Source organism: Manis javanica, chromosome 9 (assembly GCF_040802235.1).
Source record: "Manis javanica isolate MJ-LG chromosome 9, MJ_LKY, whole genome shotgun sequence".
Classification (NCBI taxonomy): domain Eukaryota; kingdom Metazoa; phylum Chordata; class Mammalia; order Pholidota; family Manidae; genus Manis; species Manis javanica.
The window spans coordinates 116370813-116388325 of record NC_133164.1 but is presented as its reverse complement, the minus strand read 5'-3'; the positions used below and the strand labels follow the sequence as shown (position 1 = coordinate 116388325).

The 17513-nt window shown below is 36.7% G+C and overlaps 1 protein-coding gene across 1 annotated transcript in view; it reads right to left on the bottom strand.

The window, feature by feature from the left end:
• Positions 1–15882, bottom strand: part of LOC140843479 (uncharacterized) — a 620032-nt gene extending 604150 nt beyond the window's left edge. The window contains exon 1 of the mRNA XM_073213295.1: positions 15102–15882. Coding sequence (XP_073069396.1) covers positions 15102–15882 — 781 coding nt within the window. The remainder of the gene's footprint in view (positions 1–15101) is intronic.
• Positions 15883–17513: the final 1631 nt, after the last annotated feature.

Here is a 17513-nt window from a genome sequence, read left to right as displayed (position 1 = left end):
TATATTTTGGATGTTAACCCCTTGTCGAATATGTCACTTACAAACATATTCTCCCACACTGTAAGATGCCTTTTTGTTTTGTTGATGATGTCCTTTGCCATACAGAAGCTTTTTTAGTTTGATGTAGAACCATGAGTTCATTTTTGCTTTTGTTTCCCTTTCTCGAGGAGATAGATTCAGGAAGAAGTTGCTCATGCTTATATTCAGAAGGTGTTTGCCTATGCTGTCTTCAAAGAGTTTTATGGTTTCATGATTTACATTCAAATCTTTAATCCATTTCAAGTTTACTTTTTTTTTCTTTAGAGTAACTTAAGCATGTATAGGTTTTAAACTACTAATTAAATTGCGTACACACATTAACATAATAGGAATACAGTTATATAACCAAAGCAGACCTGTAATTACCAGCCATCTCCAGGGAACCAAGAAAACCAGTGAGGCACCCTAGGCATTTGTGAAAACTTATCTATGATATGGTGGATATTGTCCAACTGAACTTGGAACAGTCTGAGAGAAATCAGACAGATTAAAACAACCCATTCCTGGGGACTGTTCACATCCCATATGTTCTTTTAACAGTAGATATTCTGTAGTCATAAGATTTTGGAGCACTAAAACCTTCACTTCTCCTAATTCTTGGTTGAGTTCCAAAAGTATAGATCCAGTCAAATTTGTTCTTTTACTGTATGCACAGGCCAGCATAGATATCTCCTTCTTCATTCCAATGGCAAGTCCAGGAATTGGTGGGATGAATGCAGCTACAACTGCAGCATCGTCTGGATCTTTGTTGAGATTTTTGGATGATCATTTTCTGGAATGACTCTTCCAGAGAGTGCTGATGTTGGAAGTTCTTCTTCATATTGCATCTTAGTTCATTTTCTGGGTAGCCAAATTAGGCTTTGATCCTCTGTATAAACACAAACAGACCCTTTGCCCACACTCTGATATGCCCTTTATACCATTCTGTAGAACTCATTGGAGGTCACCAAACAGGAACTGCTTTTTTTTTTAAGAGAAAGGAATATTATCAGAAAAATGTACCTCCATATCCGATTATCTGACACCCTTTAAGTGATCAAACTTAAGGATATTTAAAGCATGCAATAATCATTGATTTACAGTTAGTTTTATCCTATCAGGGAGTAATCCCCATTTTTAAACTGTATTTCTTTTATTTTATTTTTATTTTTTATCATTAATCTACACTTACATGAAGAATATTATGTTTAGTAGGCTCTCCCCTATAGCAGGTCCCCCCTATAAACCACTTTACAGTCACTGGCCATCAGCATAGCAAAATGTTGTAGAATCACTACCTGTCTTCTATGTGTTGTACAGCCCTCCCCTTTTTTCCACCCCCCCATTATGCATGCTAATCTTAATACCCCGCTTCTTCTCCCCCTACTTATCCCTCCCTACCCACCCATCCTCCCCAGTCCCTTTCCCTTTGGTACCTGTTAGTCCATTCTTCAGTTCTGTGATTCCACTGCTGTTTTGTTCCTTCAGTTTTTCCTTTGTTCTTATACTCCACAGATAAGTGAAATCATTTGGTATTTCTCTTTCTCCGCTTGGCTTATTTCACTAAGCATAATACCCTCCAGCTCCATCCATGTTGCTGCAAATGGTAGGAATTGCCCTCTTCTTATGGCTGAGTAGTATTCCATTGTGTATATGTACCACATCTTCTTTATCCATTCATCTACCGATGGACATTTAGGTTGCTTCCAATTCTTGGCTATTGTAAATAGTGCTGTGATAAACATGGGGTGCATCTGTCTTTCTCAAACTAGATTGCTGCGTTCTTAGGGTAAATTCCTAGGAGTGGAATTCCTGGGTTAAATGGTAAGTCTGTATTGAGCATTTTGATGAACCTCCATACTGCTTTCCACAATGGCTGAACTAATTTACATTCCCACCAGCACTGTAGGAGGGTTCCCCTTTCTCCACAGCCTCGCCAACATTTGTTGTTGTTTGTCTTTTGGATGACAGCCATCCTTACTGGTGTGAAGTGATACCTCATTGTAGTTTTAATTTACATTTCTCTGATAATTAACAATGTGGAACATCTTTTCAGGTGTCTGTTGGCCATCTGTAATTCTTTTTTGGAGAACTGTCTGTTCAGTTCCTCTGCCCATTTTTTCATTCGATTATTTGTTTTTTGTTTGTTGAGGCATGTGAGCTCTTTTTATATTTTGGATGCAAAGCCTTTATCGGATCTGTCATTTACAAATATATTCTCCCATACTGCAGGGTTCCTTTTTGGTCTATTGATGGTGTCTTTTACTGTACAGAAGCTTTTCAGCTTAATATAGTCCCACTTGTTCATTTTTGCTGTTGTTTTCCTTGCCCAGGGAGATATATTCATGAAGAAGTCGCTAATGTTCACAACTAAGAGATTTTTGCCTATGTTTTTTTCCAAGAGTTTTATGGTTTCATGACTTACATTCAGGTCTTTGATCCATTTTGAATTTACTTTTGTGTATGGGGTTACACAGTGATCCAGTTTCATTCTCTTACATGTAGCTGTCCAGTTTTGCCAGCACCATCTGTTGAAGAGACTGTCATTTTGCCATTGTATGTCCATGGCTCCTTTATCAAATTCTAATTGACCATATATGTTTGGGTTAATGTCTGGAGTCTCTAATCTGTTCCATTGGACTCTGGCTCTGTTCTTGTGCCGGTACCAAATTGTCTTGATTACTATGGCTTTGTAGTAGAGCTTCATGTTGGGGAGTGAGATCCCCCCTACTTTATTCTTCTTTTTCAGGATTCCTTTGGCTATTCGGGGTCTTTGGTGTTTCCATATGAATTTTTGAATTATTTGTTACAGTTCATTGAAGAATGTTGCCGGTAATTTGATAGGGATTGCTTCAAATCTGTTTATTACTTTGGGCAGGATGGCCATTTTGACGATATTAATTCTTCCTAGCCATGAGCGTGGGATGAGTTTCCATTTTTTAGTGTCCTCTTTAATTTATCTTAAGAGTGACTTGTAGTTTTCAGGGTATAGGTCTTTCACTTCTTTGTTAGGTTTATTCCTAGGTATTTTATTCTTTTTGATGCAATTGTGAATGGAATTGTTTTCCTGATTTCTCTTTCTATTAGTTCACTGTTAGTGTATAGGAAAGCTACAGATTTCTGTGTGTTAATTTTGTATCCTGCAACTTTGCTGTATTCCGGTATCAGTTCTAGTAGTTTTGGAGTGGCGTCTTTAGGGTTTTTTGTTTACAATATCATGTCATTTGCAATTAGTGACAGTGTAAGTTCTTCTTTACCAATCTGGATTCCTTGTATTTCTTTGTTTTGTCTGATTGCTGTGGCTAGGACCTCCAGTATTCTGTTAAATAAAGTGGGGAGAGTGGGCATCCCTGTCTAGTTCCCGATCTCAGAGGAAAAACTTTCAGCCTCTCGCTGTTCAGTACAATGTTGGCTGTGGGTTTATCATATATGGTCTTTTTTTATGTTGAGGTACTTGCCCTCTATTCCCATTTTGCTGACAGTTTTTATCATGAATGGATGTTGAATTTTGTCAAATGCTTTTTCAACATCTATGGAGATGATCATGTGGTTTTTGTCTTTCTTTTTGTTGATGTGGTGGATGATGTTGATGGATTTTCGAATGTTGTATCATCTTTGCATCCCTGGGATGAATGCCACTTGGTCATGGTGTATGATCCTTTTGGTATGTTTTTGAATTCGGTTTGCTAATATTTTATTGAGTATTTTTGCAACTATGTTCATCAGGGATATTGGTCTGTAATTTTCTTTTTTGGTGGGGTCTTTGCCTGGTTTTGGTATTAGGGTGATGCTGACTTCATAGAATGAGTTTGGGAGTATCCCCTCCTCTTCTATTTTTCGGAAAACTTTAAGGAGATTGGGTATTATGTCTTCTCTGTGTGTATGATAAAATTCTGAGGTAAATCCGTATGGCCTGGGGTTTTTGTTCTTGGGTAGTTTTTTGATTACCATTTCAATTTCTTTGCTCATAATTGGTTTGTTTAACTTTTGTGTTTCTTCCTTGGTCAGCCTTGGAAGGTTGTATTTTTCTAGGAAGTTGTCCATTTCTTCTAGGTTTTCCAGCTTGTTGGCATATAGGTTTTCATAGTAGTCTTTAATAATTCTTTGTATTTCTGTGGAGTCTGTCATGGTTTTTCCGTAATCGTTTCTGATTCTGTTGATTTGTGTTAATTCCCTTTTCTCTTAATAAGTTTGGCTAGAGGCTTCTCTATTTTGTTTATTTTCTCAAAGAAACAGCTCTTGGTTTCATTGATTTTTGCTATTGTTTTATTCTTCTCAATTTTGTTTATTTCTTTTCTGATCTTTATTATGTCCCTCCTTCTGCTGACTTTAGGCCTCATTTGTTCTTCTTTTTCCAGTTTTGATAATTGTGATGTTAGACTATTCATTTGGGATTATTCTTCCGTCTTCAAGTGTGCCTGGATCGCTATATACATTCCTCTTAAGACTGCTTTTGCTGCTTCCAACAGCAGTTGGGGCTTTGTGTTGTTGTTGTCATTTGTTTCTATATATTCCTTGATCTCTATTTTGATTTGTTCATTGATCCATTGATTATTTAGAAGCATGTTCTTAAGCCTCCATGTGTTTGTGAGCTTTTCTCTTTTCTTTGTAGAATTTATTTCTAGTTTTATACCTTTGTGGTCTGAAAAATTGGTTGGTAGAATTTCAATATTTTGGAATTTACTGAGGCTCTTTTTGTGGGCTAGTATGTGGTCTATTCTGGAGAATGTACCATGTGCACTTGAGAAGAATGTATATCCTGTTGCTTTTGGATGTAGAGTTCTATAGATGTCTATTAGGTCCATCTGTTCTACTGTGTTGTTCAGTGCCTCTGTGTCCTTACTTATTTTCTGCCCGGTGGATCTATCCTTTGGGGTGAGTGGTGTGTTGAAGTCTCCTAAAATGAATGCATTGCATTATATTTTCCCCTTTAGTTCTGTTAGTATTTGTTTCACATATGCTGGTGCTCCTGTGTTGTGTGCATATATATTAGAATGGTTATATCCTCTTGTTGGACTGAGCCTTTTATCATTATGTAGTGTCCTTCTTTATCTCGTTACTTTCTTTGTTTTGAAGTCTATTTTGTCTGATATTAGTACTGCAACCCCTGCTTTCTTCTTGCTGTTTTTTGCCTGAAATATGTTTTTCCATCCCTTGACTTTTAGTCTGTGCATGTCTTTGGGTTTGAGGTGAGTCTCTTGTAAGCAGCATATAGATGGGTCTTGCTTTTTTATTCAGCCTGTTACTCTGTGTCTTTTGATTGGTGCATTAAGTCCATTTACATTTAGGGTGACTATTGAGAGATATGTACTTATTGCCATTGCAGGCTTTAAATTCATGGTTACCAAATGTTCAAGGTTAGCCTCTTTAGTATCTTACTGCCTAACTTAGCTCGCTTATTGAGCTGTTATATACACTGTCTGGAGATTCTTTTCTTCTCTCCCTTCTTATTCCTCCTCCTCATTTCTTCATATGTTGGGTGTTTTGTTCTGTGCTCCTTCTAGGAGTGCTCCCATCTAGAGCAGTCCCTGTAAGATGCCCTGTAGAGGTGGTTTGTGGGAAGCAAATTCCCTCAGCTTTTGCTTGTCTGGGAATTGTTTAATCCCACCATCATATTTAAATGATAGTTGTGCTGGATACAGTAACCTTGGTTCAAGGCCCTTCTGTTTCATTGTATTAAATATATCATGCCATTCTCTTCTGGCCTGAGGGTTTCTGTTGAGAAGTCTGATGATAGCCTGATCGGTTTTCCTTTATAGGTGACCTTTTTCTCTCTAGCTGCCTTGAAAACTCTTTCCTTGTCCTTGATCCTTGCCATGTTATTATGTGCCTTGGTGTTATCCTCCTTGGATCCTTTCTGTTGGGGGTTCTGTGTATTTCCGTGGTCTGTTCGATTATTTCCTCCCCCAGTTAGGGAAAGTTTTCAACAATTATTTCTTCAAAGAGACTTTCTATCCCTTTTCCTCTCTCTTCTTCTTCTGGTACCCCTATCATACTGATATTGTTCCTTTTGGATTGGTCACACAGTTCTCTTAGTATTGTTTTGTTCCTGGAGATCCTTTTATCTCTCTCTATGTCAGCTTCTATACATTCCTGTTCTCTGATTTCTATTCCTTTAATAGCCTCTTGCATCTTATCCATTCTGCTTATAAATCCTTCCAGGGTTTGTTTCACTTCTGTAATCTCCTTCCTGGCATATGTGATCTCCCTCCGGACTTCATCCCATTGCTCTTGCATTTTTCTCTGCATCTCCATCAGCATGTTCATGATTTTTATTTTGACTCCTTTTTCAGACAGACTGGTTAGGTCTGTCTCCTTCTCACGTGTTGACTCTGTGATCTTTGTCTGCCTGTAGTTTTGCCTTTTCATGGTGATAGAGATAGTTTGCAGAGCTGGTACAAGTTACAGCTGGAAGAGCTTTCCTTCTTGTTGGTTTGTGGCCTTCCTCTCCCCCTTCGCGATGTGCTGGTTTCTCGCAGGTGTGGATGTGGTCTGGATGTTGTCCTGTGTCGTCTGGTCTCTATTTTAGGAATAGTTGTCTTTGTTATATTTTCATAGATATATGTGGTTTTGGGAAGAGATTTCTGCTGCTCTACTCATGCCACCATCTCGGCTCCAATATCTCAAGTTTACTTTTTAGTATGTGGTTAAACAATAATCTGGTTTCATTCTTTTGCATGTAGCTGTCCAGTTTTGTCAACACCAGCTGTTGAAGAGGCTGTCATTTCCCCATTGCATGTCCATGGCTCCTTTATCATATATTAATTGACTATATATGGTTAGGTTTATATCAGGGCTCTCTAGTGTGTTCCATTAGTCTATGGGTCTGTTCTTGTGCCAGTACCAAATTGTCTTGATTACTGTGTCTTTGTAGTAGAGCTTGAAGTCAGGGAGCATAATTCCCCCTGCTTTATTCTTTCTTTTCAGGTTTTGCTTTGGCTATTCGGGTATTTGGGGTCTTTTGTGGTTCCATATGAATTTTAGGACAATTTTCTCTCGTTTGTTGAAGAATGCTGTTGGTATTTTGTAACTTCAGGATTTGAAACAAGAATTATCATTGTTGGCTCATCTTTCATATATGCCCTTGTTCACTGCACAGCTGTACTATATAACCTGACTATCATCGTCACATTTATTGTCCATAGGAGAAATAATAGCCATAGTCTTTTTTCCCTAGTCTTTAATCAGTAAGCTGTACAATAACAGGAGAAATAGGGACCAAGGTATAGAAAAATGCACACTGGTGAAAATTAAATATTAGCGTTTCTGAAATAACGAATGGGATTATTATTTTAATATTTATTTGATTTCTTGAAAAGGTTAATGCTACAAAGTGATCTTTCTAGACCACTTTTCAGAGACCATCTAATGTCAACTAAATCTGAATTTTAGAGATTAAGGTTATCAAACTCTCAAGTTAGTCAGTATGCATTTGTCATGACAATTGTGTTTGTAAAAATATCTGTCATTATATTTACAGCCTTCCTCTTTTCCAGCTTCAGCTGTGGATAAAGTAGAGACAAAAATTCCTCTTATACCTTTCGAAAACTTCAAATGCCTAGACATAGAACAAATATAACAGAACAAAATCACAATAGGAAATAGAAAAATAAATAAAACAAAGAAATAAAGAGAAGACAGAAGAAAACATTAATAAGTCATTATGTAAAACTCTGGGCTGTTTCAAAAAGAACTGATGAAGCTGATAAATTTCTCAGAAGAGAAAATGCTAAAAGTCATTCAATCAGAAATAGATAACCTGAAGAATCCTATATTTATTAAGTAAATTAAATTAATAGATAAAATCCTCCTCACTAAGAAAACTCCACTGTCAAATAGCTTGCCATTAAATATCTGAGTATTATGAAGAAATAATACCAATTCCATTCAAATTCTTTCAATAAATAGAAAAAAAATTAGATAGCAGAAGAGAATGGAAGACATCCCAACTGATTTTATGAAGCAAATAATGTTCTGATACAAAATGATGTATGTGGAGGTCTTTCATTATATTTTATGAGACTGGGAAAACCTTTTGTCTATATATCAGATGTGGTATGTGAAAGATGATAAATCAACATAATAAAATAGTTTGTAATCATACAAATAAAATGAGAACCTTCCTATATACTATATAAACTGCACAACTGTGGAATTTTAAAAGCCCCACGCTTGTTAATGCAAAAAGCAAAGTATAGACAATGAAAATATTTGTGTAACAGAATAGAAAAAACTATGAATAGGTACCCAATTTGCTTGCCTTTGATTGTCTTTCTTAACAGAAACACTGGAACAAATGACAAGTCTTTGATTATCTTTCTTAACAGAAACACTGGAACAAAGGACAAGAAACCAATAAAATTAGTTTATTCCATGGAGAAGGGGTAAGATAATGTTGTGTTATTCAGAATAAACTTAACATGAGCAAGTGATATTCAAGCTAGGATCTCAAGAATTTATAAAAATGTGTCAACTGGCAGGAAACAGGGAGAATTCTTCCAGGATGAGGTTATAGCATTTCCAGGGGGTATGAAGGTGAAAGCTGATAAAAGCCTACTACTGCAGGTACTCAGAGATCCAGAAAAGAAAGTCAAGACGTGGCCAGGAAATCAGACCTGCATAAAACTAAAAACCGGTTATCAGCTGTGGCATATCCATAATTACCTTGAAAAATGACATGATTCCTTACCTAAATATGAAATCGTAGCATTGTGATTAATCTTATGGTATTATGCCAGATATCTTGCTGATTTTTATTAACCTTTTGAAGTTTTAAGAAGAGCAAGTGAGCAATATTTTTATAGGCATTGAAAAGTCCTGAAACAAGGCAAGAATCATGGGCTTCCACAGATAAAACAAAAATATCTTAACATTTTTTTGAAAGGAGGAAACAAATCTTAGTTTTTAGAGAATGCTCACACTGGTGGGTACCTGAGCATCCATCTGGCTCTGTAATCTTACCTCATGAGTAAAGATACTAAACAAAGAGGCAATAATTTGCTTAAGTTCTAGCTTCAGACCTGAAACAAGAACATACCATTCATAATATTAGATTCTTTGCTCTAGAAATTCTTTGCCTTAGAAGATTCCTAATTTCAAGAAAGTGGTTGGAAAGTTTATAAAACATGCAGTTAAAAAACATAAAGTCAACATGTAGAGTCAAATAAGCAAAAAAGGTTTTGCAAAAAAAATTCAGCTATTTTAAATTAAATGAAAATCAGATCTATGTTTAGATAGAGCTTTATTCTTTAGCAAGTGCAAATTGTCTCACCAAAGAACACGTGGTTGGACAACCACATTCCTTCCCATGCACTGACTTGTAATGAGGAATCATTATTTTTTCTGGCATGAGTGGGTTTCATAAGAATTTCAAAAGAGAAAAATGGAGATTTGTTTTTCAGTAGTAGAAAGAATGTGAAATATGAAAATTTAAGAGTAGCTTTTAGAAAATACTGGGTTTTTAAATAGTGGAATAAATGGTGTGAAGCTTGAGATTTAACTTGATGCACTATACACTAATTAGAGAAAAAAACACAATAAAACAAAATCCAATTATACCTGGAGTAAGTTAATAAAGCTTTTTGTTTTAAAAAGTATATTTAGATTTCTAAAATGTTTTAAGGTACATTGTAAAGATTCTTAAAAATATCTAGTTTAAAAGTTTTACAAATATGTAATAGACAATCATACCTCTGTATTTATTGATGCTTGAGCAAAATAATGAAGATCTCACTAAGATGCTGAAGTTTTATCATTGATTACAATATTATACAATAAAAGTTAGGTCACTTTTAAGGGCAATTATCCCAATATGTACATCGTGTTCCAAATGGCACATGATGATGTGAATTACAAAAGCTTCATATTCAAAATATTTTCAATCTGATCTCCTAATATTCCTTTTATGTTTATAATAAGAAAACAAGGGTAAAAGCATATTTATGACTCCTCTCCGTTCACTTTTTTGCCCCAGCTTTACTGATCCATAATTGACATCAACAAATAAATTGTAACTATGGGACATGATGGAGGTTTTAGCTCTCCATTCACTTTTCTCAAAAATAATGCCTTTCTAAAACTTAAAATAATAATCTTTTATGTCAATTAGAAAACCCTTTCTTAACTACACTTATTATGAAATGAAACCATTACATTATAATCTCACAAATGGACGATGATCCTTTCACAACATGTAGATTAAAAAATATACCCCAAATTTTTCTTCACATATATAGTCAAATTTCTTTACATATATAGCCAATACTGTAAAAACTAAGTTATATGTTTTTTCAAAAATGAAATCATATTACTTAGAATAATAGCAGTTCCAGAACAATTCTAACCTTAAGTCATATTTTAGTGACTAAAGAAGATATTTTCATAATTACCACATCAAAGAGCAGCCTAAATCTCACAGAAGTTATTTACTGCTACATCTGGAACATCCCTTAGAGTCAGAGCACATTGTCTCAAACATCAGTTAATGCAAACATCTAAATTTAGAGAGCACTCAACCGCACAGTATACAAGGGTCACAGAATTCTTCTGCTTCTTAGTCATCAAGAATCAATTATTATCAAAAATTTTTATAAGTGGGATCAAATTACAACTTTTAGAAAGATTGTCAATATTAAGTTGTGTTCTTTTTTGTTGTTGGTAGTGGTGGTAGTTTGTTATGGCTTGTGTGTGTGTGTGTGTGTGTGTGTGTGTTGTACCTGTGTGGGTGTGGGTGTGTATAACAGAGTTTGTCCTATCAGAGATTTTGATTCAAAGATACCTAATGAGACCGTGGAAGAGCTGTGTGCATTTAACAAGTTACTCAAGTAATTAACATTGTCACGAAAGACTGGAAATTTTACTGTATATCAAGACGATCAGTATTTGTATTTTCCAAATGTTCATCTTAATTGAATTTATATTTGAACCTTTCTTTTGTGAACAAATCATCCGATTTGCTGAAAAAGCACTTTTTCTTTACAAAAGAAACTTCATTTTCCTGCCTTGTTTATTTGTTCAGCATACCTCCTTTAGCTTGGGCAACCCAAATTATCCTTCAGATAATTCCATGCCTCAGTGAAGAAAAATTTAGTTTTGCATGAATAAATTGGTGAGATCTTTTTGTAGGGATTTATCTATTTTCACTGGCAAACTTTTGAAGTCTTGAAATATAAGTTATGTGGGAAACTGATTTTTATTTTAAATTGATTTCTATAACCTATCTGCATTATCAAGACTAAAACCTAGAGGAAATAGAGAATATCTGGATACACTTCCATCATGTTTTACTGTTAAGGACTGGGGCAACCAAGCAAGAATACAATTTCTACTACTTTTATATGCAATCTGACCCTGAAATGGTTACTATTATTGTTATCATTTGAAGGACAAATGATACGTTATCATTTAAATTAAATCTAGTAATAAAAATTATAATCCTATCATTTAAAAATAAGCTAACATTTATTGTATTAAAATGGACTAACTAACAAAAGCCCAACTCATGGCTTTATTGTGGAGGCTCTATGACATAGTGCATTTGGGGGTTATCACAGTGCCAGGAAAATAGTAAATCCTCACCAAGCATTTACTAAGAACCAAGAAACAGTCACTGAATCAAACGAAATTAAAGATAAATAAAATATGGCTTGTTTTATAAGAAAAGCACAAGAACATAAATACAAATGCATTCAAATTGCTATTATTGCCCAGCTATCTGAAGATAAAATATAAACCATACTATCCAAACAATTCCTCAATTCATCTTTTTTCATTATTCTAGAAAAAGAAAAAAAGGAATCATTAAGGCAAAGCTAGCAAAATGTCTGATGAGAGAATAAGTATAAGAGATGACATGAAAACCACTGTCAAAGCTAATTACAGTATCAGTTGACCCAGACAAAGAACAGCTCAAAAAGAGGAGAGAAATAAAAGAAAATATTAATTAATTTCCAGTACACAAGTTTTAGAGGGGAAGAGAAAGGGACATAGGGAAAGCAGGGTAGATATTGTGGTATAGGACACTCTCAATAAACTATCAGGCTATCATGACGGCAACATTTATTTGACATATGCTCCTGGAATGTGGGAATTTGGATAGGTATTTTCAACATCTTTTGTTGTATAAAGTCAATTATATTTTGTATTATGTGTATTTGCATGGCACTCAGGAATTTTCACAAAAATATAACACATCATTGAAGTATTAGTAACCATAATTGCCTACAAAATGGAAAGGGCTGAGATGCCATTTCTGTGCTCCTGATTAAGAACATAACTGTTCTCTCCTTTGTGTGCTTTATTTCTTTTTTGCTAAAGAAAAGATTAAATACTGCTTTTAGCAGGAAATATTCACCATATCTGCCAAAATTACTCTTGGTAGACAGCAACTCAAGTAGTAAATATATTTTTATGGATAATTAGTTGATTGAATGTCTGTGTGAATTAGAGGCTTTTTAATATTCATGGATAATTTATATTTGAGTATTTTATTAATTTCTGTTTTGTTGGAAATGGTGCTACAATAACAGAGTGCAAATACTTAACATTAATAAACTCTAAATAATTAGTCAGTGGCAATTCTATGATTAAGTATCACCCAAAGCTTCCCTGACAGAGTAATATAACATGCAAAATACAAATACTGTGGCTCAGGTATAGACACATGCAATCCATTATTTTCCTTGTAAATTAGAAAATCTACATGTAGTGCCACCTTCATTACTTTCAGTTCTTTTTATAGAATCACTTGGTTATAGGAAATCAAGTCTGGTTTTTGGTGGCATAATCCTGATCCACAGAAGAGATCATCACAGGCCTGAGACTGATACACATTTCTGAGGTGGACTTTCACTTTTTGGATTCACATATATTGCCCTACTTAGATTTGTATTTAAATACTTATGCAAAATATCATAATTGCTTACTTCTGTTTTTCTTTCACTAATCTAAAAAGCATTTAAGACAGACATAGTGTATTGTATTTTGTTTGTCTATGCCTTCATTTCCTAACTCTAACAGAATAAACATTTCATATGAATAAAAATATAAGCAATTTGCTTTGAAATTATAAATGTTTTTCCAACGAGTCAGAGGTGAAAAAATTGGTATTTAATTCTGAATGTCAAAGTATGGGATGATGAAATATTATAATTACTCAACTTCTTCCTCAGTCCTGCAAAATAAGTTTGTACTATGACCTATCTTTCAGATCCATGCATCCCTTATATCTGGTTATAGTCACACCTTCACTGCCACCAACTACTGCATCTTTTTCACTGCCACCCAACTCTGAAACATCCATACCAAAAATTCAAGCACATACATTCAGTTATCCCCCATGAACACTGAATTCTAGTCTGCTGAACAATCAGAAACAAATTTTTGAAAAGACTGAAGCTGCAAATATCAGCTCCAGAAGAAAACTTTGTTCTGTGTATGTCACCTTTCCTATTCTTGCCAGTATCTACAGCAGGAATATTCTGTAATGGAAAGCCTAAACTATAAAACCTAAAACAGACTAACCATTTAAATTAATGTTTTAAGTGGTCTTACCAATTTTTGGACCTCACTGGAGCTATATGAAAGTTACGTATTTCTCAAAACCTCCTCTTATATTTCTCCATTTTGTCTTCCCCTAATAACTAACCTACTCATTACCATAGGGCACTGATCTATCCTCCAGATAGACAATCAAGTGGTGAAAACAAGCATAATGGGAAAATCCCAACATTAACCAAAGACTTTGTGTCTTATACTTTGTAAAGCAGAGTAGACCCTTCTTTGAGATCTGTAATTAGTCACTTTTTGAAATCGTTGCTATTACAAATGTATTCATGAAGAATAGAAATGCCCTGTTACTCAAGTCAAACTCAATATCCATCCCATATGGTTTGTTTTGGGAAGGTTTACATACAAATGTAGTAAATAAAAATAATACAGGACCTCTTGTAGTCACCCTTTATTAATACAGAATTCTACCCGAATGCTTAGAACCTTAGTTATTCAAATTTCTAAGATGTTTTCATGGTAAATTATAGAATGTTATCATTTAAGAAATGGATAAAATACCTCAGTTTGAGCCCCTACTATTCCATATGTTAGTACGGAAACATGCTAGCTATAGTCATCAAAACAGTATGATTCTGGCATAAGAACGGACACAAAGGCCAGTGAAACAGAATAAAGCGGTCAGAAATAAACCTACATATATATATACAGTAAATTATCTTTAGTAAGAGCACCAAGAATACCCAATGCAGAAAGGATATTCTCTTCAGTAGTGTTAGAAAAACTAAATCGTGTTCAGCAAAAGACTGAAATTGGACCTTTATCTTACACCATACACAAAAATTAACTCAAGATTAATTAAAAACTTAAATCTAAAACCTAAAACTCGTACCAGAAAATGTAGTTTCTCAAGATCAGTCTTAACAATGATTTTTTTTGGATTCGACACCAAAAGCATGGCAGTGAGAGTAAAAATAAACAAGCGGGGCTATAGCAAACTAAAAAGCTTCTGTACAGAAAAGGAAACAAAATGAAAAGGCAACCTATAGAAAGGGAGAAAACAGTTGCGAATCATCTCTGATAAAGGGCTAACATCCAAAATATACAACTCACACAACTGTTCAATTAATTACCAAAGGGGCCATTAGACTGATGGGGCTCTAATGCCTTGGGGCCTCTGTAAGCAAACCAAAATCCTGTAAAGCCTCAAGGTTACAAGCAGCTGTTTTCTTTCTTTTCTCCAACAATTTCCTCCCTCTGCTTGCGCCTGTTCTCTGCAAAAGCCTCCCTGAAGCTCCCGTGGGTGGAGCACACTGTCTGATTCAAATCTATTTTTGCTCAAATAAACTCTTAAAGTGGTTAATATGCCTCAGTTTATCTTTTAACAGTTTGGTTCCAGAAAAACAACCTGAAGGAAACCCCCAGCAGCCCCCAGGGGAGAGAAGAAGCGGGGCGTGGGTACCTGCGCGGCCCCCTGGGCTCGCCGCCCGCCTGCCGCCTCTCGGGGTCGTGGGTCAGGCCCGCCCGCCCCGGACCCCCGCGCGGAAGCCTTCCCGCCTTGAGCGCTCAGGTCTTACCGGGGCATCTCTCTCCCTCGACCTGGTCCAGCAACCGGCTGAGGTGAGACGGGGTCCGGCCTAGAAACGGGTCCGGGTCCGGCTGCGATGAGAGAAATTGGTCCGCGTCCCGGGTCCGTAGTTGAACTGTGTCCGACGTAGAAACCAGACAGGTTCCAGAGTCGGACTGGGCCTGACTGACGTGCCCGACGGGTCCCGGGCCCTGCTTACACCGCCGGCGTGCGTGTGAGGCCTGCGGGGAGCGCGGCGGGGTTTGAAGGCCGAGCAGCAGGCTGGGGACCCGGGCGACCGTGCGGGGCCGCGGCCGCAGGGGAGAACCCGGAGCCCCCTTAGACGGGCTGGTCCCTGGGGCGGGGCCATGCCGGGCCCGGGGAGAGCCGCTCTCCTCCGCCCCCGGTCCCGGCGGCCGGGACGGACCTCCGGGGGCTCCCACCCGCCCCAGGGCCTGCGGGCGGCACCCCGGGGAACCCGACGGAAGACGGCAGAAAGGTAGGAATTGGCTCCCAGAGGCAGCGCTCCGGCTCCCCATCTGCAGGGCCTGGTCGAGGGAAGAAGGTGACCTTTCACGTCGTGCCTTCTTGCCAAATCCACGTTGGCAGGGAGAAGCGTTGGCCGCGGGTCCTTTCTCTCCCCGGCACAGTTGTCTCACTTTGTGTCCGGAACTTGGCTTGGCAGCTGGCAGTCGTGGGCGCCCAACATATGGCCGGAAATGAAGGTGGGTTGTGCTCTCTCCCTGACTAGGTAAAGCTGCACAGAAATCTGGGTTATCCTCCACCCACATCTGCGGTCCTACCAACTGTGCCAGCTCTCAGGGGAATTGTCTGACTTTGGTTATCTTTGGGAGTGGCACTGGCTCTTGGAAAGATAGTATCTTTTTCAGCCTTCCCAGGACCCCTCTTGTGTCCATGGGTTTGTTTGTACTGCCAGGAATGCTCGCTGTTTGTCCCAGCTGAAACCTGACAAAGTATTCAAAAGGATTTTTTTTTAAGTAGCTTTATGGCCGGAAGTTGACTAAATTGGAAGGTGATAGAGCCTAATAGAAACTTCATTAGTATTTTTTTATTGAGGTATAATTGACATATAACAATTTAATTTTAAGTGTACAACATAATGATTTGATACTTGAATACACTCAAAATGATCACCACAATAAGTCTACTTACCATCCCTCACCATATAAAGTTAAAAATTTTTCCCTGTAATGAGAACTTTTACTCTCTTAACAGCTTTCAAATAAACAATATTATTGATTATACCCACCAGGCTGTACATTCCATCCCTATGAATTATTTGTTTTATAACTGGAAGCTTGTACTTCTTGACCCCCTTCACCCATTTGCTCCACCCCACCCCCGCCAAACCGCAGTGTGGTCTCTGTACATATGAGTTTGATTTTGTTTTGTTTGTTCATTTGTTTTGTTTTTAGATACTGGATATAGTTAAATTCATTTGTCTTTCTCTGTCTGACGTACTTCACTTAGCATGATACCCTCAAGGTCCATCCATGTTGTCACAAATGGCAAGATTTTATTTTTTTATGACTAAGTAGTTTTCCATTGTATCCTTATACCACATCTTCTTTATCCATTCATTCATGGATAGACATATAGGTTGTTTCCGTATCTTGGCTATTGTGAATAATGCTGCAATGAAATAGGGGTATATATATCTTTGAATTAGTGTTTTTATTTTCTTTGGATAAATACCCAGAAGTGGAACTGCTAGATTAAATAGTAGTTTTATTTTTAAATAAGGGAAATAAAGTGATTTAAAAAATAGATAAAACAAAAGCTAGTTTGCTTACTGATTGAATTAAAACAGTCCTGTCTTTACAGTTATAAGCATTAGATACACTACTTTTATTCCACCTAGGTTTACTTTATGTCAAATAAGCACATGTTATTGGTACAACCCTTATGGAAAATATTATGTAGGTTTCTCAGCAATTATAAAAGAGCTTCCATGGTCCAGCAATTCGATTTCTGGGTGTATATATATCCAAAGGAAATATATCTTGAAAAGATACCTGCACTCCTGTGTTCATTGCAGAAGTACATGCTTAGCTGACTATCTCAACATGTAATTTTAACTATTTGAATTTGTCTGGTCAGTTGCTGTTGGGTATGGTATCGAGGAACCTTATAGCCAGTAATGACAAGATGGTTCTGTACTGATTTGAATCCAGGTTTTCCTTCATCATCAAATCAGACCTAGTGGTATCTCTTAAATCTTTGTCCTGCATGCGCCCACATGGTCCACGTCAGTGTGTTGCCTTTCTTTTATCAGAGCTTAACCAAAAATTGAAAATTATTCCAATTTTCTGCCTGCCATTCTCACAGCACAAAGTGTTTATTATAAAGGTGAGTTTAATCCTTCATTTTTCTATTTTTATTTTGTATAACATTAATCCAT